Source organism: Serinus canaria, chromosome 3 (assembly GCF_022539315.1).
Source record: "Serinus canaria isolate serCan28SL12 chromosome 3, serCan2020, whole genome shotgun sequence".
NCBI classification, from domain to species: Eukaryota; Metazoa; Chordata; class Aves; order Passeriformes; family Fringillidae; genus Serinus; species Serinus canaria.
The window spans coordinates 83,601,604-83,625,764 of NC_066316.1; the positions used below are offsets into that span (position 1 = coordinate 83,601,604).

The following is a 24,161-nucleotide window of genomic DNA, read 5'->3' on the forward strand; positions in this document are numbered from 1 at the left end:
TTGTAAAATCAACCACTGTTAGCACTTTCTTAAGACATTTCATAGTATATTTTAAACACTGCAAAACCAACATTCACTTGCTAACAACTAAGTTACATATTTCTTTTTCAACTCTTTTCATTATCATGAAAACATACTTCTGTATGTTTGACATGGGTGTTGGAGTTCATACCTAGTGAAGAAGTTGCTGTATTTTTACCTAAACATTCATCCCTTCAGACAGTAAAGTAGTTGCAGGAAGTACTTTGATTCAAGTTCAACTCACAGTTTGGCTGTGACCCACCCAAGCCTGTATTCAGACAAGAATTTCCTAAGATGAGCAGGACTCAGGAATAAAGGTTAGAAAAGGTTAATCAGTGCTAGTAATATTTATGTATTTTGATTTTAACATTAAAGGGTGAGGTGGGGTTTAAAAATTTTTTTTTCTCTACAAGCTTCATTTGGATTTTGAAGTAATTTCAACTTTCAACTAAAAGGAAAAAAAAAGAGGACTTTTCTGCAATGTGACTTTGACAGAGCCTTAACAGACTGCAGCTTCCACTTTGTGGGACAGCTTTAGATAGCTGTTGTTTGAGCTCACTGATTCCCTGGTATCAGCACATGGGAGGTGAGCATTGTATGTCTGCCCCTAAAAGCTGCCCCACAATGGGTGTAACTTTCTGACATGGGACTGACATGCAAATAGAACACAGCTCATTCTTCAGAATGTCTCTTCATACAAAAAATAGTTTCTGACCATCATCACCTTTACCTATTCCTAAGCCCACACCTAGGAAACATCCTTCACTGCTGCCAAGAAACATGGCTGCATCACTAGAAGCATGTGCTGTGCAGAACTCAAGAACGGTTTAGGAAAAATCTTTAGTCTTTGAGTGAACATTAAATCAAAATATCATGATTACCTCTGTTAAATCCAGTACATTGCATTTCAATAGGAGCATGAGAAATCATGAGAGAAACCACTGTCAGATTCTAAAGAGGGGTATCAGATAGCACAGAGATATTTGAGAAACAACCTTTTTGTATGTTAACACTGTTAACTAAAACCTGTACACTGATATGGAGTATAATGAAGGAAAAGCCAGTATCAACAGTAGCCAAACATTTGTAAAAAATTACATAAATATTTACCTTTTGTGGGAGAGTTAAAATTCTCTTGCTCTTCAATGAATTAAATGCACGGAATGATGGAAACAGAAAAAGAAATCAGCAAATTTAAAGTTAGATAAAGAAATGTGTTACATGTGACAATGGCATGTACAGTAGGCAGTACTCCAGCATATGTAAAAGTAATGTAGAAAATTAAAGTGATAAACCATGACAAATAATAAAGTCTATGACTTTTTCTTTAAAATTAACAGGAACAATGATGTTACAGAGAACCAGATTGTGGAATCTTTAAGTATTCTACTAGAGAAGTATTATCATACCCAAATTTATGAATGACATAAAAAACCTTGTTTTAAATATCACTCTCACTTCTGAACTGCATAGCATTATTTGAAGCCTCTTCTGCAATAATGAGTGCTACAAATTTATTTTCTATTAACTGAAATCTATGACATTTAATAACCAACAGACTATTAAAAATCCATTTTTAAGGAAAACATAAAAGATTATGAGGCTTGAACTCATTTGCAAAAGTTAGCAGTGCTGAGAAAAATATTCTCTGGCATGAGTAAAGATTCCACAAGCTGCCTCAAAATATGCAGTGCCATCTAATAATTTAAAAAGAAAACCAGAAATATGGAGACAAAACAAACAACACTGATAGGCTGAAATCTAGAACTGACAGCACTTATTCTTTTTCTTCTGCCACTCAATTTTTATACTGAGAGATTTGAAAAAATGTTTGACTGAAAAGGTTTGATCTTTTACCATTACCGCAACCATACTCTCACTGTGATGACATTTTAATTATCCAGTACACAAACACAGAACTGTTTTCACTGGCACTTCTTTTTCTTTTGGGATCTTAAATTGGTTAAATATAAAAAGATACTTGCAACTCAATGTATTATTTGACAACATACAGATTTTCTGTAAGAAATTTTGATTCTTACTTGTTAAAAGAAAAAATACTGGACATCAAAACACTTTGTTCCTCTGTGACATCACAAATATCACACACAAGAACTTTATACATGTAATCCCCATTCAGTCCCAGCAGAGTCTTCATGTAGTTTTCCCTCATGTACAGCAGCACACAAACACACACACACACATGCACTTCACCTTCCACACAACTGCTGTACACAGCTTTTTCCAATATGAGCTAAGGTACAGCAACACCTAATGCTGGATGTACATTTGCTTCACTCGGTGTCACCATGTGAGCCCTACTGCTGCAGCCAGATGCCACTGGAAACACACACAACCCCACTGCTCCAGTCAGGTTCACAGATGCTCTTTACATGGAAACAGACTGCTGTTATCACAAACCTTACTCTCATTATGTGACTTCTGAAACAGGAAATTACATTGTCAAAGCTATGAAAAAGAAACCCAAAAAAGACCCAAAGAGAAGGTAGATAGAGGGAGTAAGACCTGTTTTGCACAAATTAGCCCTGAAAGACTGTTGCTGTACTACAGCCACTGCACATTTATATTGTTGGTTCATGAATTTCAACAGTGTTGTTTTCCTCTGTTATTTAATTGCTAGAGTAATAATAGAATCCCTACTATCTGCTGGTATATTCACTTCCTTGACCAATACAACAATCAACCATTATGTAAAAGTGTAGAAACCAACCCTCAAATCATATTCAAGCAAGAATTCCTGTGATGTTTGATAGCTGCAATGACAGAGGACGGACTGAGTAAAGATCACAGATGCACCCTTTAGACGACAGTATCATTTTAAAACCATGGAACTACACCACAAAGTTGTTATAGAAACAGCTAAAAAGCAAAGTCAATGCAGACTCCCCATTCCTCTTAACAATTGCACAGTTCCACTCAAACATGATGCAAATAAAAATACCGTGATGCAAATCTCTTACAGCCCAGCACAGAATTATACATTGAGAGTACACCATTGTCCTTACCATGGCTTAGAATTTCACTGCTTTAGTCACTGAGCCAAAACATCTTCATAAGATTAGGTCCTTTTATAAAATCATCCATTAATACAAGAAAAATCAAAACCACTTCTTTCGTAGCATAAGTTGGGGAAACTACTAATAAGTTGTGATGTCTTGAAAACACACACAGACACACCTATACAGGACTAATTTTCAATATTCAAACATCTCATGACCTTTCAATACAACAGCATCCCAATCTTGTGTTTTAAGAAATACTGCTGAGAGGGTTGCAAAGGAAATAAACACAACTATGTCGTCCTTGAATATGACTGTAATAAAAATAAAAATCACATTGCCTAAAAATTACAGAAGCCTATATACTTAACTGCATGCCCTCGAGTTGCTATTATTTAGTTAGCATTTTCTCAAATATGATATAACTATGCCTCTCCTCCACTCTAAAGCTACACAAAGTTGCTCACCCCTTTAGAACATAATCACCAAGAAGACTGTTATTTTTTCACAGTTTTTCTTTCCAGTGTGAATTATAACACCTTTTAAAGGTTTTAGTCCTTAAACTTGACCTTTTCCTCTACATTTAAGGTTGTTTCTCCATTCCTGATCAGTAGTGTCCTGATCAACTCTGTTTTTATAATGGAATAAGGATCACTACTTTGGTCTTCTCTGTAACAATTACTTCTGTAAGTTTGTTTGTTTTTTAAGAAAGTATGTGTATTATTCAGGCCTTTGTAAAACTACCTTGGTTTCTTATAAGTTGAATTTTTATGATTCTCAGACTGCCAACCAGAGTAGTAACTAAGACAGCATCATCTGGTAGAGACAAGGAGAAACAAGCTTTTGTTTAGTTCTACACTTGACAACAAAATGGAATGTCTGAAAAACATCAGCCAAGCCTTATTAGCATAGATATGATCACTTACAATTGACAGCGTAAGATTAGAGATTAGTACTTAAAATATCACTCTGTTTTTCTTCCCATGAAAACTTCTACCAGTCTGTTGCTCCTTCATTAAATCTCATTTGTTCCATAATGAGGATTTTAAAGAGTAATAAAATGACTTAGTGGATTCTTCTATCTCTCCTGAATGTGCAAGAGAGCAAATAAAAAGCCTATTCTTGATGTATAAATATCAATTTTTTTGCCGCAATCACTATGCCTTGTGTAACAGGCTTAAATGCATAAATATATATATTTAGATTCATAGATGTATATATTTAGAGGAGCATTTGACCCTCATAAAACAACAGGATTCTTATGGAATGTAAAGAAGTACTCTACTATTAAATGATACTTTATGGCATATCATACAGTTTATCCTTGAAACGCATGACTTCAAGAGGACCATCAAAATATAGGAAGAAAATGCATTTTGAAACATTTCCAATGACATTTGGATATTGCACTAGGTTTTGACATCATCAGTATCTATGGTGACTGTGAATTTAAACCAATAAGGACACATACCAGTTCCCAGCACAGCTAATACAAATCTTTTACAGACCTCCATATGTTTTGGGTTCAATACTACATTAAGGTCAGATCACTTCTGGTCACTACATTTGACCCTGGTACTCATTTGTCAGGGATTATTGAGGTGAAACTAATACTAAAATCTGGTACTGTAAATCAGAGCAAGTACTGTTGTCTTAAGGCCTTAGTTCATTTAATTTCTAACAGTAGTATTAAGTTAGATATGATAATATATGTACTTCAACAAATAGTGACACAATTTTTTAAACACATATTATAAAATCTATTCAACTTAGTACTCTGCAAACACGTTCTGAGCCTGAACAGAGCATTAAACATGGGTAAAATAAGAAAAGCTCCCTTTCAGAAGCGAGTCAGTCACACAGAGGAAACCCAGGTACTGTGTAGGGAAGGAAATGTCTTTAAGCAGCGATTGCAAGTGCTGTGAAACAGCCCCAGTGCCAGGTGGCACCATGTGTAACAGCAGCGAACCACGGCGCACCTCACCTGCACACGTCATGGGAAAGGCGCGAGCACAGCAAGCACAAGTGCCAACAGGAGTTCACTGAAACTGCAGTGCTTTACACGTGTTCACGGTACCAACAACTTTATAAACCCAGACCAGTTTTGGCCTTCTGCTCAACCTTTCATTTTTTCTTTCCTCTTCTGTACACATCCCGTTTCTACTCATTTTCATGGTAAGTTCTACATTCATTTCCAATGCCTTCAACAAAACATAAACTGGTATTTTACTCTCACACACCAGTTACCGAGACCACCAGAAAGATGATATATGAATATGCAAAGGAAAACCAAATTCAAATTAAATTAAAAGCTAATTCATCATCATATATTGTACCAAGTTCTGAAACTGAAGTAGAAATATTGAAGAAAGTGGAAATTCATTACTCATTACATTCTCCTATTAAGCTCCCAACTTGCTATTATGCAGAAATAGAAACTCTGAATGTAGTTTGTGACTAGTTTATAACTCAGACAGTACTAGAGTCACTACAAAATGAGAGGACCTGAATAGGAAGTTCAAAGTTAATAAAAGTCACTTATATCAGCATAATTATCATTCAAAATAAACACATTTATAAAACAAGAGTACATTTTATGTGTGCTAATTCTGGGGTTGGTATGCCATCACAGTTCAAAGCCTTAATATTAATGCAAACTGATTGCAAATGCAAGACATCATACAAGAAAACCTCATTGGTAATCTGCCATGATAAGGTGGCCATGGTCAGCAACTTTATCTTTTCAAGAATGTGATCTGCTAACAGTTCTTCAATGTATTACAAGATTTCATCATTATAAGCATTTCTTTAATCTCCACAAAGAAGAAAACCTTGTATTGTAGTATGTGGTAATCTCAGTTGTTGCTTGCAGTCAATGACAAAATAGGATTTTTTAAACACAGAAGAAAATATGAATGTACAAATATTATCCATTGTGCCACTTCATTGTACCATAACAGCTCATTCTCTGTGTGTAGTATGTTACTAGAAAAAGAAACAATTTGATATCAGTATGCAAGAAACTTCTTCCATAATCACCAGGTCTACAATGTCTTTTTCAGAAAAAAGCAGCACTCTTTTCCTGATCAGTTTATTCTTAACCAAGAAAGGACTGGTGACCTGTGCTCTCACATTTCCCATGGTAACTGTTTTCATTCTTTATTCACAGAACTATGAACTCCAGAAGAAAAACAGATCTGTGACATTTATTATTAATCTATGTTAATAATGCACAACAATAAACATAAATCACAAAATAAGAAATGACTAAGACTGTCAAAAAACCTTGCCCTTTTTTTTTTTTTTTTTTTTTGTGGTTTGGTGGGTTTTTTGGGGGTTTGTTTTTGGTTTTTTTGGTTGTTGTTTTTGTTTTTTTTTTTTTTTGCTAATAACATACTAGGCATGTTGGAAACTACCATGACTCAAATAGAAAATTTAAACATGAACGAGTAGCAGAAAAGTTTAAACCACCTGTAATAACCCATCAGTCAAACTTCACCAGATTTCCCAAACTACAAAGATGCTTTCATTCTTTTCTGTTGCTTTACTGGTAGAAATATAGCATTGGACATATAGTTATGCAAGAAGACTTAAAGTAAAAAAGGTAAGAAATCAAAGAGTTTGAGCTATCACAAGCTCATTATTTGATACCTTGCTCTATACTGCCACTTCTTACTGGAACTTGTGGTAGCTGTCTTCCCCTACGACTGCTGAAGGAGGTGTCTGCAGGAGGAGACTGCGTGGGACTTCCTTGCTGATGTGTTCTGCAAATGAAATTGAAATGAAAGCAAAATAAGGCAAATGAACACACATTTTATATTCTGATTTTTAAACACAATTTAAGTTGCAGGTACTGAAGATGGGTTTGAAAAAGTTTGCATTTGGTCTATGCCATATGCACATACTCAGGTCAAGATCCTAGTCAACTTATAAGGTCTTACACTTAATTTCTCTAACTATTTTCAGCCATAGAAAAGTTAGTTCCTTTCAATTTTTTGTTTGTTTAACTTATTCATTTATTTTTGGGTTTGCTCTGGTTTGAGTTTTTTGTCATTTTGGGATTATTTTTTATAAAGTAATATTGAGAAACCATTGAATTGAAAGCAGTTTTCTAAGAACCACTTAACGATTATTACTCACAATTTATATACATTCTCCTGCACTGGTACAAGGGCAATAAAAATGCCACTTTTATTTTTTGTTGAATTTAGAATTCCCTTTATGCTAATGCAACTATTGCACAAGGCCACTGGAGAGCAAGCATCTCCTTCCAAAGGACAGCGTGTGTTTTTTCCCCAGAACAAAAAGAAGAAAAAAGGACCTTTAACCTTTGTATTGGGGTAGGGGAAGGGAGGGTGTGTGTGCATGTAAAACATTCACCACACTTTTAATATTCATATCTAAGTAAATATCCTAAATCACTCTGGCTGAATTCTAGCTTGCACTGTTTCAGAACATTTTGGCAACTTGATGTCTTATTCACAGATACAGTTTCAGAGTGCAATGCATCAAATACCTTTGGAACCCTAACATTTAAAATAAGTATGGACAGCTATAACAACTATAGGGAAAAGGTTTAAGAAAGTAAAACAAAGATGAGAAGCAGCAGATTGCTGAGGAGAGCTTACTGTGAAATGCCCTTGCCAGCTACAGTAATGTCACACTCACTCTAGTGCATAAGCACTGTTTATCCAGTTACAAGTAGATCATTTGTAATTTAAAGTAGCACATTTGTGCAAGTTCAGAATACTGTTGGCTTTCACTACTTAGATCAACTGATTTTTTCTCAGCCTGTAAGATCAGAGTTTGCTGTGTGAACACAGCAAACACAAGCTAACAACACATACAACAAAAGGAGCAGCACAGAGTAGGCTATGAATACCTGGGTTTACTACAAAAGCATTTCTGTTTCTAAAACATACCTTTTCTTTTTATTAAAATATTAACTGCATTTCAGTTAGTGACCTAAAAAATGACAATATGGAAACACACCTGTGATTCCCTTAGTTTCCTTTACAGTTTGAAGCAGAAAATCTATATGAGTACCTGTAGCTAAAACAGAAATATTGTTCTAAAGGAACTCTAATGAAAGTACAACTAATATTATGCAGCAAAATGATTGATCATATTAGTATAATAGACCATAATTATTACTAGTTCCATAACTACAAAATAACCTGAAGCATTTCAAGTTTGTAGTAACAAAATATTCTAACTGCCTTTTTACTCTTCGGCTTTCCAACAGGGCAGCCTTTTGTGAATGGTACTACTGCATCAGAAATTATATCAGAAATTTCAATTCTCATGCCATCATTTCATTGTGGGGTGGTGTGTTGTTTTTTTTAGTGTTTTGTTTGGCTTTTTTTTAAATTTCTGCATTCTTATGAAGTCTCCCTTCACACATCCAGCACAACTTCCCCCCAAGATACAGTCAAGGTATCCAAAGAACTGTCTGGTTCATATGACTATCATACACGAAGAAGTAATCCTAAAAATCCCCTATATATGAAATAACACAAGGATGCCTACCAAGGATAGCAAACAGGTTTGGATTCAAAATAATTTCATCAGGAACAGTCCCTGTGGAAGACCAGTCACAATGCAAAAAAACCAAGATTCTGATGCTTGAGCTTGTATTCTCTCTCGAATCCTAACATTTCTTCAGCTAACTTTTGGCTTGCCCCAGTGATAACCATAACATTCTTGCAGATACTGAATTTCCTGATTCTGAAAGATGCTTACAATAACAAACATGACCTGACTTCTGAAAATTTCTGTTTTTCCATGCTGACTACAAAAGTAATCCATGCCAACTATTGCACATAACCAGGTTTTAAGTATCTATCATATGTCTAAACATCATAACATCCATAAGGTAAATATGGACCTTACTCTGTGCCAGAAAGTTCTTGTTTGCTTTTACTGTAGATAAATGCTTCAATCTAACAAAGTCATCATGCTCTCAGTTCTGATTTTTCTCCTTTTAGAAGCTAAACATCCAGGAATTTATCTGAGAGCCCAGTGAAACACTAGAAGTGTGTCCCACCATTACAGAATGGGACAGGACTTACCTACAACTCAGAAACTTATCTCCTTCTCCAGTAACACTCTTTTCACAGACATGCCTTCCATGAAAAAGATAGAGGATCTGCTTAACTCAAATGAAGACAAATTAGGCTTAAGGTTTGCTTTAGCGGGGGTATTACAACAAGATTAATATGCCTCTTGGGGTGCAAATAAAAAGAGAGACAAAAAGCAATTGAAGAATAACCAGAATGGCATTAAGGACTTTCTACCCTAGAAGAAAGATTTGTTGCTTGCAGGAAGAAGCCTGCAAATGGCTGATCAGAAGAATGGGACAAAGAGGAACACGGAACAAGTATGGAAGACAAAAGCTAGTGAGAAGATGAGACAGAAGTGAGATAAGAAGTAGAAAGAGAAGAGGAATCTGGGGAAAAAATGCTACCTGGTGAGCAATGAGACTGCAATGAGCATGCACATGTATATCTCATGGTTCCTCACAGAGGAAGGAGACACTGCAAGCAGCAAACCTATTAATTCAGCTGGCAGTGGCCTACAGGGGAATCCCACAGATTCCAGCTCTGCCAGTACACAAGAAAACTCCAATTCCTTTCCCTTCAGACTGATGCCTCAGTAGCATGCTCCTAACTAAGAAAAGACTATAAAGAAAAACTAAGAATAAGAGACGGTCACCAGTCTCCAGCTCACCCCTGGAATAGTGTCCAATGCCAAATACAGAAAATACAGATCAAGGCTGCATGTATTCTAAAATATGACAGGTAATGTCACACCTGGTAATTCTAGGGTTAGGGCAGAAAGGAAACATTTTTGAATTGGGATAAACAAATTTTTGCTCGTTCATAAAAGAACAGAAAATTATTTTTGTGTAATCAATTTAACTCCTTCAGAACAGTTTACTGAGTCCTGTCTAGAAGGCTTGTCTCATTGAATTAGAAGAACTTCTAGGCTTCAGAAACTATCTTCAAAAGGCTGTTTTTCTCTCTTTTATGTACATTTCCTAAGCTATCACACTACACAGAAAACTTAATCTCACATAGCATGCTGAAATGCCTTCTAGAGAAGCTGACAGCATGCTGATAGGTTATTCCAGTAATCTGCCTAAGTAATAGGAGACAGGATTTGCAAATGGCAAAATAAAGCCCAATTGTAAGAGAAAAATGGATATTTGAAGAAAAACTGGTCTCAGGCTGTATTTGACAGGAAAATTCATTGCCTGTCCCATTATCAAAACTTTCTGTCACTAGTGCAATATTACATCTGTGATGGAATACTGAACTACACAATTCAGACTTATTGACACACTTTTGTCTCACATCTAATGCTAGTGAATCATTATATGGAAACAGAAGCCTACCAAAGGTACCATGGAGATGTACAAAGAAGCAGTACAATTTGTGTTTCCCTCTTGTTCCCTGGGTTCATTGCAGAATTTCTAAGAGCCAAACCCTTTGGACATCAGCTACTTTTCAGAAGTCAGAAAAAACAGTTAAAAAAAAAGGTTTTAGTAGTCCCTGATTCAATCACAGTAAGGATTTCATTTCATCATTTAGGTAATCTCTCTGACTCAAATGGAAAAAGCACCTGGGTTGTTGTGAAAACAAACATCTGACTCAAGGATAGAGTAGGCATTGCTTTTGGATCAGGAACAATAATCTGGGACTAGAAGCAGTAAAACTAAAAAAGAGTGCTTCAGTTTTGCTACATATTGTGCATTTTCACTGAAAATAAAAATGTCTGTGTTGCTCATGGGAATTTTAAAGCTCTCACAGTGTAAACAGATATACGTTCCACCTCTGTAAATCAAAATAAGATGAATCAATTTCTGGCAAAGGCAGGATCTCCTTCCTCCTCACTGATCTTATTTCAGTCAATATACAGCGTTTAAAACTTAACTATGTGTACTTATAATTCAGTATTTATCTTTATTTTTCATTTTTTCTTAAGAAGTTGAACATGTAACCCCATACTTATATAATGTCAAAGTTAAAAGGTACAATGGCAATACAAATTAAGAAAAATTTAATTAATTATAAAAGTTCCAGTCTTTATATTAATTTTATGAAATTATAGATTTAAATGTGTAACTTAAAATTTTTATATATTAAAGTGAAATTGATTTGATCAGAGGCATTTTGAATTATTTATCTGTTCTACCTGTCTAGCTATTTATGTAATCAATTGTAGTTTTTCGTCCTCAAAGTTAGTGTAAAATAAGGAATTTTTTTGAAAAAGAATCAGTGCTAAAGTGCAGAAAAGCACTTCTGGTCTTTGCCATTGAGCTTATCTGCAGTAATGGAAAATGCTAAAAAATTCCACATGGATGTAACAAAGTGATAATAATACAGATACAAAATATATAATACTGTAAATTATGGTAACATAGCTTTCTGTCATAGATGTTCTATAAAAAGCTGAATTAGAGGTATATTCCAAAATCTGGGATCAGACTGAAAATAAGAGATTCTTACACATCAAGCAACATTCCTACCTTTCTGTTTCAGCTGCAGGGCCTTTCCTAGCTTGTTTTTGGCTGCTATATCTTTCCACTTTTCTGGACTGCCTGCGGAATGACATGTCAGAAAAGAAATAAACAAAGAAGAAAAAGAATACAGAAATATGAAGATTATTTATTCATGTATTATAAAGGTAATAAAAGAAACGCTTGACAGATGAGAAAGTGACAACTATCATCATAAACAGGCTGGTGAAGTCTAGGTTTAAGAGACATTGCATTAATTAGGTTTGATTGAGGCTCATGGTGTGCAGCTCATGAGGTACCAAAACAAGGAAGAAAACATCAATCCTGACTGAGCCTGCAAGTAGTTTCCACTTCACAGCCTGCATTTGACTAGAAACAATGACTCCTCACAGCCCTAAAAGGCATCTCTTAACAGCATGAGAAACAAGTTTAGAGTAGACAGCAGGAAAATAACCTTGCAGAAAGAAACAGAAAATATTAATTGAAGGTTTAAATAGATCTAAAAATTGCTTTTAAATTTAAATATGTCAGATGTTAAAAAGGCTGTCACTATATTAATAAAAACTTGTTTTTTCAAATATCTCATTCTATTACCTTTTGAAGTTTTTAGAAACAGATTAAACATATTCCATTTTCTTCCTAGTCAATATAAGTAAGTTAGAAATTATTTTACTCCTTCACTCCTTTCCTACAAAAAGCTTTTACAGAGTTCATCTGACATTTGGATAATGAGGCACTAATTACCTCAGACAATCTAAGCACTCCTGATATTAAATAATAACAATGAAGAGTAATAGGAGTCTACACATATAAAACAAAGGTAAAGCCTCGTTTCATCATTACTACCCAGGACTACAAGTATAATAAGTAAATCTCTGCAAGTCTTGTGTTCCAAAATTTTCTGTACTATCCATAGTAATGTTAGTATTAACAAATTGGGATTTACTACTTTAAACCTCAGAAAATCATCAATATGTATTATTTTTTCCGAAGAAAAAGTGCATACAGTGTTTCAGGAGTGGTAAAACCAGGGAGAGATGATTATTCAATCCTAGACCAGAAATGCTGACAAACTAATACACATAAGATCTTGCAATGATCTAATCAATGTCATATATTAGGCTATATAAATTACTGTGGGCAAAACAGAGAGACAAAAATAACATTTGAAATAGCATGATTTCCTTTTAAACCTTTGTGGTTATAAAGGGTAATCCAGTGCCTGAACTAGAAGAGACCTAAACAGCTGTGAAACCAAACTATGCCCAAAGAACATAATCATAATTGTTCTTCATTATTTTTAGCCACTGCAGTATTTGATGAGCATTTTATTGTGATGCAGTAGATTCTACAAAAAAGAAAACAGTGCAGTAAAATACAAAATACTTTCTGCATGAGCAGAGGTCATAACCTGATGCTTTTGAGATTTTAAAAAATGTATTTTCTCACAAAAGATGGTATGTCAGATTAAAAACAGAAATTCCTTTTGCCCTCAATCTATTTGATTTTTGGTATATTCTCATTGTTTGCCAATTTTTTTCCTTTATCAGGACAAATATAGAATGGATACAGAGAAAAATACACATAATAAATGCTGCAGCTTTACTTAAAACCTACAGTTGGCAAAGTTCCAGAAGTTATGGCTATATCCACTGTATGCAGCAGCATTACCATTCAAATTATGTCACCCTCTTCATTTTCAGTTTAGTTGGTTCTGTCTGGGGCTTATTTTTCTCTTTCTCAACTCCTTATGTTGTTTGCCTAGATTGTGACATTGCATACAATGGAGAAAGAGGACTCAGAGTGGGTGGTTTCAGTTGGATGGAAAAGCCAAGAGCAGGATTTGCTTTGCTGTGACAAGTAACACAGTAATACACTGCACTGATGAGCTGAGTACACTTATTTCTCTGCTCTCAGGGCTGCCTTGAGAGCAGCACATAGTAGAAATTACTGAAAATCAGTTTCCTTTTTGGCTCCTCCCTCTGGCTAAGATGATGCTGTATACATTTCCAATTAGCTCAACATGCTCTGACTTACTTCCTAAACATACTTCATAGGAGAAAAAAATATTATCCATGAATGATACATGCACATATGTACAAGTACATAAACCAGGGAAAAAAAAAAGAAAATGTGTGAAAGTATGCAGAGCACATGAAGAATATACTATAACCAGTACCTCATTTACTTGGATCTATGATTTGAGTAAATAAGGATACCTCTGTGCTGCTCCAGGTTTAGCACTTAGGTGGTCTACACTGTCTTGTTTTGGAATGCAAGACTCCAGCGTCCTTGTTCTTCACAATATTTGGAAACATGGATGTGAATTTGGACGGAATGAGCAGAAACAGAGAGATGGTCACATGCAGTGAAGGTGGAGACATGCAGGCAAATATATAAACAAAAAACATTAGGTCACTATCTACTGAAAAAAAGCTGTATTTCTCATTTTCCTATTCCAAACACTATAAAATTTTAGATGCAAGATCAACAGTCTAAGTTGTAAAGATGTACAAAATGTAAGCCACAACGGTATTTTTAAAAACCATTATGCTCTACATGCTGAATGGCAGCACTGTTATTTAATAGGGACTATTATCCTTCTTGAGAATAGGTAAACATATTAAAAAAACTCTTTGCTTAAGAAGATGCATATTTCATCATGATACTGTGAAATTTTCCTGAAAATGCAAATAGATTTCCTAATTTCATGCATTTTGATGAAACCTTCATGTTCTGCTGCCACACAGTCTGCTACAGTAACAATTTTCAGTAATTCAAGAGTAAAGTAGAATAACTGACTCAGATTTTTTTAAATAAAAAGCATATAGGAACATTTCTGAATATCTATGGAATTTTAACTTCTGCTGAAGCCACAGAATTTGTTCACAGCTTTCAATCTGGAAAGAATATTATCTTGTTGGTTTATTATTAGTTTTTAATTAAATATATTACAAGATGCATTAATGGATTTTTTTTTTTCAAATATCAAATTTGAATGAGAAAACTCAGTAAAATTTGTGGTCCACTAACAACCTAAGTTTTGTAGTATATTTGCATCTATAGCCATTAGGGTCAGGAATAGCTAAAATTTCTCACTAAGATCATTAATCTTCCAATTGTCACACCAAATCACTGAACAATATATATCATATTTAGGCAAGCACTACATCTTGTTTTATATACAGACAAGCTATTTACAGTTCATGTTCCAAAATTTTATGTGCCTCAGTGTGTTTACCAGATCTGTGTTAGCAAATGTACACACAGAAATTTGACAATATTCCTACTGAAATTAAAAATTACTACTTCTGCAATGAAAACATAACATCGTTATACAATTCAGTGTCTGGTATTTTTAAATGATTTTTTACTGTCTTGTGCAGGAGCCCTCAGTGGTTTGCAGTGAGTGTTACTTTATGTAGTCTTGAGGCCACCAGGAAAGTCATGTTCAATATTTCCTGACTTTTACTGAAGTTTTTTAAAGGCTGGATCTGCATGGTACCTGCAAGTACCAGGAGAGCACTTGCCCTGCAGCTGGCTTCAGGTGACTCTGGGACAAGCATTTTTACCCATGCATGCATGACTGACCAAAGCTACTTCTCTTAAATAAAAATATATGAGAATTCCTTATTTTAAAGGCTTGTTTTATCCAGTCTTGGTTATATGCTGATATTATATGCAGATTTTTCCAAACAAACAGTCTGAATAAAAATTCACCTACCATTAAACACTCAGCTTTCATTCACCTTGTTTTTATAATCACTTAAATTTCACAGACAACCAGATATCCATCTGTCTACACTGTAGACATTAGACATTTAGACTTCCTAATTTCTAATAGAAAAAAACCAAAAAACTTGCAAGGAATTATGGTATCAAATCCAAGAGAAAAGATATCCTTCAAAATATCTTATAGAAATATACGATACCAAACATTTCCAAATTTTTAACACTGAAATAATACATAACCCCTGTCTGCTTCACATCAATGCATCAAGGAGTCAATTCTTCCTGATATGGCAAATTCCAGAAGAACAATCTTGCCAAAACTTTTATCAAAACCTATGTTAAGAACCATTAGAAATAAATACAATATTGCAAAAAATAATTTTATCAAAATTAGAAGTAATGCATAAGTCATAGATTTAAGAAATGTATTCAGAAATAGATCTTGATTCCGTTCTATATGCAAACTATACCCATTTGTAATATAAATCTCTAAGGTACTCAAATGAAGAGTAAGATGAAGTCTGTCAAAGTCAATTAATCTGTGAAATATAATTCAAAAGCTGTGATAAGCAGTTAGTTTGTTATCCCTGCTGATCCATCAGTCATTCCCAACAGCCACTACCTTCAATTGCCAAATTGATACAAGCATATTTTGAAAAAACTTTAATTATTGAACTGAGTAGCATTGGCCCACTGCAATAACTATGTGAATTAATCAGAACAAATGTAAACTCAGAGAACAAAGGTAAAGCACCTATGACTCCTTCACTGATGTTCTCTCTTTCACTGATGTTCTCTCTACAGATAGGCAAAAAACTCAATGTTCTCAGAACTTCTCCTAATGTAGGAGAAAGTCCAGGAACTCACAGGCTGCAAACGCTCATCAGCATTGAGGTTAGCTTAAATTCCTTCTGTGTTCATCAGTGCCTGACTGCTCACTACTGGGTTTTGGTGACCAGATTGCATGCAGGACTTACAAACACAGGTAGGCACTGATTTCACATAGAAAATTAGACTTCTGTTTATCCATCTCAAAAACCTTCCCATTACAGATTCCATATCCTACAGACGTTCCACTGTAAAGTGTTTGCTAGTGGGCATTAGATGATTTTAGCCTTTCTCCACAAAATTTCAGCTAATGTAAAAAGGCTTACTATTTGGAATTGAGAATGGCAGTATTTAGAGGGAAACCTTATTTCACTGATTTTTTCAAGTCTGATACCCTGAAGTCGAAGGCAATCTTTCAATTGACTCAAAAAATGAGAACCAATATTACTTTAAAATGCCTAAAAGACATAAAGTACATTTCTAAACTCTTGTGTTGGCAAAATTTCTGGAAATGCAGTATCTGTAGGGGAGGATTCTGGAAATGCAGTATCTGTTAGGGAGGCCAGCTTCAAAATGATGTTTCACTGCTTTAATTCTGTAATTCATAATGCTGTTTAACTCCAACTAAAAAAAAGGAAATACTTCCCACACACAACTACACTCTTCCTACCTGCTCTGAGTGGAATATTTCCAGTATCAAGCAAACAAGATAAATCACAGTAAAAATGTCAGTACTGTGGGCAGGCTTTAGGAGAAGGTCAGGACTGGCACCAGTGGTATTTCAGTCTTACAGTTTTAAATGCAACTTCATAAGTTTATGTAAATATTATTTACTTTAATCTGTATCTACATTAATCTGTGTCCTGTCAGTTACTGTAATACAAAATACTGAAAGAAAAATTGTGAAATTGCACTTAAATATAAATGACAATATCTGCTTAAAATATCTATCTGGAAATAAAGTAACAAAGAAAAAATACCTGCTGCCAAAGCAATGGGATACCAAAATTCATGTGATTAGAAAGCTCGTGAGAAGTAAAAAACAAAGGTGCTTCTGTTAATCATAGATGATATTCAGCATAAAAATTTATTTAAAGCCCTGATGTTCTTAATCAAAACCTACCTTATTAGGAAAACCTGCTCCATGGAGGCCATCCTGATTTGAACAGAATTTACAAACAGTGCCAATTTTTACATACATCAACTAAAAAGTGTTAACAAGACCTCCAACATATCAGCCTGTGGGGGTTTTTTCCCATTAGGAACAGTTTGTTGAAAAAAGGAAAACCAAAACCAATGAAAAGAAACATATACACAAGAATATGCTCTACAACAAGTATTTATCACATTATAAAGCACCACAGTGAAAGCAGCAGTACCATTAACAGAAGCAGGTAAAAACAGACTAAAGAACATTAACACAGACGATGTGCTGTTGAATCAGACATCATATTTCATGTCTTGTGACTATTCAGACAAACAGAAAACTTGAAAAGATGTTCATTCTTCTGTGCTTTATAACAGTTCAACGAAACACAGAGATGATACCTAAGCTGCTGTTTTATTTTGGGCTTCTGGAGGTTGTAAGTCTCCACACAAATGCACACTTCTAAATTTCAGTGTACTCCTCTGAGAGTGCAAGATGCAGTAAGCCATTTTTCAACTGGGAGGAGTTGACTAGTACCTGTCATCCTCCGGAGATGCATGCTGGATATGAATCCTGGGACTAGTAGGTCGTCTCCTCTCTAGGGAGGGGGACCATCTACCCCTGTTTGCCCGTTCAATAAAACAGGAAGAAAATACGGCATTTAGTTTGTGGTAAAATTAAATATATGGGATTTGGGACTGGAAAAATACCCCAAAAAAGTAATGGAAGTGTTTAATTTAATTCTTTTTTTCTAACAGCTTTCTAATACCCAAATATACTTTACTTAAGGCTGCTTAATGCAAAAACATCACATCAGAAACGAAGAGGAGGTGTGCTCAAAGATGCAGAATTTAGACCAATATAAATCTTCTATATGGTGTACCATTAAGTTTTCAAATAGTCTCAAATGCTTGGCTACCTAAAAGCCTGTCATTTGTGTAGGATGCTGCAATTCCAAATTAGAAAAGACTTTTAAAGACCAGAAAGGTCATTATCTTGGTATTTTGCTAATCTCTCCTACCTATTTGCATGGAAAAATCTCAGTGAAAATGTAGGACTATTAATTAAGATAAAAGTTCTAGGGCAGAAAGTCACCCTTTTCTGGAATGCAGAGAAAGAATGCAGGTAAAACTAAGCTACACTTGTATTATGAGATTTCTTTTCTTGAAAAAGCTCATGAAATTCAGAATAATATAGACTATATTACAGACCGATGCTTATTTTTTTGGGGATGCCAAGTGTTTGTAATGCAACAAGTGTATGGAAAACGATTTACAATACCAAAACAAACTGATTTATTGGCAAATAGCAATATGTTTTCATAAACTCAGCACAAGTATCTTATAATTCCCTTTCTGAGGCATTCTTCCAGTCCATGTAATAAGGAAAAGGGTTTGATTTATGGAACATGCAAGTAACAAAGGTTTCAGGGACATGAGCATTATTTGAACAGTTAGGTAGGTCTTTCAGATGTTTCAAGAGCAAATAGGTTGTTAGTAGTTAGTTTCTTTTTCTCTCCAAAGCAAGAGTTAAAGAAAATGTTAATGCATCAGTGCACTCAGTCAAAGCCCTTAATATGCTGATATCCACTACAGATATTAAAGAGCATTTGAAAGAATTAACTAGGTAATTCAGTAGGAATTTTCAGAACACGCTCCCTTTCACTGAATGCTGCATGACTGTGAGCCACAGTGCAACACCAACATGTAACTACCTACTTCTTTACATGGTTGGAAAGAGCCAGAAAGACAGTATGCCACAGACCTGATGCAAACAGTTATTTCACTGCACATTATATTAAATGGAAATGGGGGTAGTCAACATAACTGTTAAGGGTATGCAATATAAAAATCAACATGAAATCGGGACAAGCTTTAATTGGATCAACCTCCCTGGTATCTGTTCATGATTAGGTAACAGGTAACTGCTGAGCTTTGTCTCTTGTTTGGATAGTAGTGGCCAGCTAATGGGAAACATCCTTTTTTGATTCTCCCTGCAGTGAAGCACCTCAGAACAAATCTAACACAGCTGTGGGGCTGTATTTTGCTGGTTTGCTGACCATTGTACAGGACCTAATCCCTGGGCTGTGCTCCTCAGTTTTATTTGTTCAGATCTCCACTAAGTGATGGAGGGTCTTAGGCCAAAAGCAAACCAGAACTGTTCTGGTGCTAACAGACATACAACTGCTTGCAACAGCAGAAATTCAGAGGGTAATTAATAGCCACACTTCATATTATTAACTATCACTGACTGCAATCTTAAATCAGTCTGGGGAACATGCTGTTATGATGAGAAATCATTCCTAAATCAGTTCAGAGTCTGCCTTTGAACCTCATGTCTAGGTGTTTTCCTGAGCGAAGACTGGGTATTGAAAAGAAATTTCTCCATTCTAAAGAAATAGCACCCAATTTACAAGGAAAAAAAGCAGAAATTTTGAGACACAGTGAAAAGGATAAAAATGAAAAAACCCAAAGCATAATGAAGTAGTAGCAGGAAAAACACTTTCAATGGCAATAGAGGACATTTTATAAACTTAAAGATGCCTTGCAACTCACCAAAGGAACTTCAACCACAGAATCATTTAGGAAAAAAACCCAATAAATTAACAAAACAGCTTGGAATAAATAGAGGGTAGATGGTGGGAAGAGATAAAAAAAAAAGGCAGGCATGGTGCAACTGCATAGAGGTATTAGTAGGGAATTGATATTTTTCAATGTCTTAGAGTATTCTGTGCAAAAGAGAAATATATGAAGGATTAAGCTCTGTAAAAAATCATTTAACAAAAAACTTTAGCAGGCCTGTGTCAGGGCAGGGTTAGTTTGCCAGTCAAGTTATATGGACTTGTTCAAATGATGGAACCTATAGGAAGAGAAAGGAAGTTCTGTCCTCACTGTTTTTTTTGGTTCTGCTCTACTGAAACTAACTAGATTTCCATATCACAAATTCATATATAAAGCTTAAAGTAGTTTTTTGCTGGTATAAGTGAGTCAATAGAATGACTTTTACTGGCAAAGCAGTGTCTTAAGAACCAGTAACTACTATGACCAATCCAAACGACATGAATGACATTGTATAAAATGCAAGGATCAAAACTGTTTCCAGAAAAACAGTGACAGTGACAAAGAGGGCTCTACTGTTCATCTGTTGTAACATTGCCATTTTGTTCAAATGTGGTTTATTTTAGCTCTTGTTCTCAAATATAATCTAATTCATACCCTCTGAGTCAAAAGGTGAGGGAGAATAAGTAGAATTTTCCATAGGTAAGTATATTCCTAATTTTCCATTGGTAAGTATATTCTTATTTTGTTAAAGAAAATATGCAATGGTGTATTTAGAAGTCTGGATTTAGAAGCATGAAAGTCTAGACTTTTAAATAATATCTACAATGCTGTCACTCCGGGAGAGGAGAAGGGAGAAGAAACAACATGAAAAGAGCTAACAACATCTTCAACATGAGTCTCTCAAATATCCTGATGAAGGGCAGTAGATTGGACTTCACAAAACCTTACAGTGCTTCTCTTTGATGGACCAATTCCAGACCTGACAAGTCTAAGTCTTCAGCAGTGAAACAACCTTTTCCATATTGTCTATTACATTGTAATTTTTATTGGTTTTAGTATTTCATTGTAATTACTTTCAAAAGACATTTTCTACCACTCAAGGTGAACTTGTCTTACTGTATTTTAAATCTTTTGTTCTTATCTTGTTCAATCCAGAACCAAAATGCTTTCTACAGACCCTGAACTTAATTCTGTGTTCTTCAGACTAAAACTCCTCCTATCATCATAGGCAACTGAGGACTAACTTCATGTTCAAGTGTAAGAAGATTCCACATTCAACAAAGGAGAATTAAGTCATCTAAAAGTTTTGTTCCCAAAAACAAAAATATTAATTTGGTGGGGTTTATATATTAAATATAACATCCTCCTGCAAAATTTGGGCTGCATAAGAAAATCTTCTACATCACAAGAAAGGAAAAAAAATCCTCTGTCAAAGCCACATACACCTTATTATTTTCAATTAAATTATCAAGAAAAAAATTGAATATCAATTTCTTTAACGAGAGCTTTTCTGCTCTATGAAGGATACCAAGTCAAAATGTCCTATTTAGGACTTCTAAAAGTTAAGAAAAACTTTCACAGCAATGGGTAATTTTTTTCTGGATCAGACCCACTGATGATTTGGCAAAACCACATGTTTAGCAACAGAGGCCATTAATACAGACTAAACACTTTCCTTTATATACATCCTTCGGCTTATGCAGAATGATGCAGATTCTGCGCAGCACCCAGTTGCTGGACATGAATCCTAAAGACATAACAAAACTACTTCACATCAGGACAGATGTAGTTTTGAGTATAAAATTTTTACTAGATGGTTTATAATTACCAGTTAGTGTTTCATTGAATATTCAACTTGATGGGTGGCATCTTGAAGTAAGTAGCACTGCTCATGTTTATATGCAATTACATTACATAACTGCTTGCAGATGAAGGCAGCTGTATGTATGTACACACTCAGTTATTAATATAATGTTACAATATTTTAAAAATATATAGAAAAATATCTGTATTTCCTTCTGAATGGCTCTATATTAGCTGATTTTTTTGTTTTTATTTTTTTTTTAATAACCACATTCATATTATCTGTAATGTCTTGAGCTCAGACTTAAAAAGGAAAAAACTACTGTAGATCCATCAGGGATACCTCAGCAGAACATTAGTCACTCCTCTGCCACAAGAGCATAACTTAAGAAAAAGCACAGTTCCAACCAAGGAGCAGCAGGAAGTGGGGAGAAAGGAAAGGGAAATTATAAACAAAAAACTCAGGTGAAACCCTATCTCAAAGAGGAAAGTGCATTCTCAGTGCCTTTCTTCAGGCATCCTGCCCCACAATAAAGAAAATAACACAATTGTTTCAACCACCACACTGTGTATTGACTAAAAAAGCACTATTCACTTCCATACTAGTTAAACTGGACAGACTAAAATGTAATTCTGTCCTATTCCCACGCAAAGGGAACCTATTATTGCCCTTAGTGAGCCTAAAATCTCACTTTAAAGTGGTATCATTCTTAGCCAAAAACATGAGTAGTGATGAAAAGTTCTCTTGTGGAATCACCCTTTTTACACCAGTATTATTTGATTCACCTAAAAATCTGAATCAAGCTATTGTAATTGTGAAAGTACAGAAAGCATCCATAACATGCCTGCACAATGTATGTGACACAATAATATTTCATTTAAATTGTGAACATGTCTTAAGACTTATGTGAACCTTAACATAATATCAGAGCAAAAAACCTTAATGAAGTTATCCACCTTGCAAAGGCAGATGCAGCAGATTAAAGAAAGCAATGATGTTTGGCTGTTCTGTAAGAAATATATCAGTATTGATACAGTTCAGGTTTGAAATGTGAAAGTTTTGTTGTATTTTCTAATTTATGCCACCGCTTTATTAGCAGTCCACAGAACAGGCAAGAAACAGATGTAATGCTTTTTAGCAAATGATGATGAAGATTCACAACCAAGTGGTAGTTTCAAAATACTTAACACTGCAATGCTATTATCAGCATACTGAGGACTTTTGTAAACAATGAACATCAGCTTGAACTAAAACAAAGGAAGGAGCTGGAAGCGGTCATAAACTCCAACACACAATTTACATGACATACATGAATATAGGAGCAAAAATGTCTACAAATACCAAAGCAGACAAGAATGTACAAGGATGTGGAATACTCATATGAAGAAAAACAAAACTTATAAAGATCACCAGCACAGATGACAAGAAATCCATAAGTTTTTATTTGATACCTTTCTCGTTCTGGTGAATGCAAACTAGTATCTGGTCTCAAGCAGTTGGTACTAGCACTCCTAGCCCTGTCAAGGGAGGGCTGCAGTTCACTAGTGCCAGTGCATTGCATCCAATGGTAGAAGAGAAAGAAAAAGAAAACAAAGAAAGGAATACAATGTTAGATATTAACTCATAAAATAATGCTCTCTTTACAGAAAATGTAGAATCACAATGATTTAATTAAGGAAAACGTAAAAGGGTTGACTGGATGATAGTGTCAAGGTTTGTTTAGAAAATAAAAGCAAACAAAAGGCTGCGAGAAATTTTTTGCAAATATCATTGAAATGTTTAAAACTGGATGAGACAGAACAGCACCCACTTGGAAAAAAAGTGGAATGAAAAATACCAAACAATAAAGTTATATCCTTATTAACAGCAGTAAATTTTAAGCCAACATAAAATAATGTGATCCACTATATGTCATGTGAAATCCCTTTAGAGTGAAGGTCATTTATTCTGCAAAATCCATATTAGATACCAAACAAGTGGGGGGATTAATCCTCAGTGTCTTACCTAACCAGCAGATCATCTCCAAATTTCGATATTCGTAAATTAAGGCAATCATGAAGGAGTGAAATATCCTGTCTAATCACGGGTTTGGTCTTAGCACATGCAGGAAGAGTTGAGCTTTGTAAATTAAAATTATTTAAACAAAATGAAAATAAATTCAACATGTAACAGAAATCTCATACATAAACAAAAGAATTTAATAGAGAAAAACATGCAACATATAATTTTAACAGTGAAGACAACTCCAACTAATACAAAGTAATTTGGTTTAGGGTTTTTTGTAACATAGGTGTTAATTGAAATAACTAGATGGAGTTATTTTAGGACTTTATCCCTTATCTCTCAGTCACAAAAATGTATGAAACATTTTGTTATTTTTTTCTTTAACAAGGGAAGTCTTTATTTTTTAAAAAAGAAGCTAACTACTCAAAGGGGACTCTAAACACTTCTTACCTGTATAGGTTCCAATGAGTACCATTTTCTAGTAAAGGCATCTTGGGTGGTAATGTTTTATAGTGCCTAACAG

At 34.8% G+C, this 24,161-nt stretch overlaps 1 protein-coding gene across 1 annotated transcript in view; it reads right to left on the reverse strand.

Moving 5' to 3' along the window:
- Nucleotides 1–24,161, reverse strand: part of RIMS1 (regulating synaptic membrane exocytosis 1) — a 306,280-nt gene that overhangs the window by 73,087 nt on the left and 209,032 nt on the right. Inside the window, exons 18-24 of the mRNA XM_050972851.1 lie at nucleotides 23,639–23,752; nucleotides 23,086–23,175; nucleotides 17,807–17,890; nucleotides 13,782–13,859; nucleotides 11,572–11,643; nucleotides 6,693–6,805; nucleotides 1,132–1,161 (exon numbers count right to left, since the gene is read on the reverse strand). Coding sequence (XP_050828808.1) covers nucleotides 1,132–1,161; nucleotides 6,693–6,805; nucleotides 11,572–11,643; nucleotides 13,782–13,859; nucleotides 17,807–17,890; nucleotides 23,086–23,175; nucleotides 23,639–23,752 — 581 coding nt within the window. The remainder of the gene's footprint in view (nucleotides 1–1,131; nucleotides 1,162–6,692; nucleotides 6,806–11,571; nucleotides 11,644–13,781; nucleotides 13,860–17,806; nucleotides 17,891–23,085; nucleotides 23,176–23,638; nucleotides 23,753–24,161) is intronic.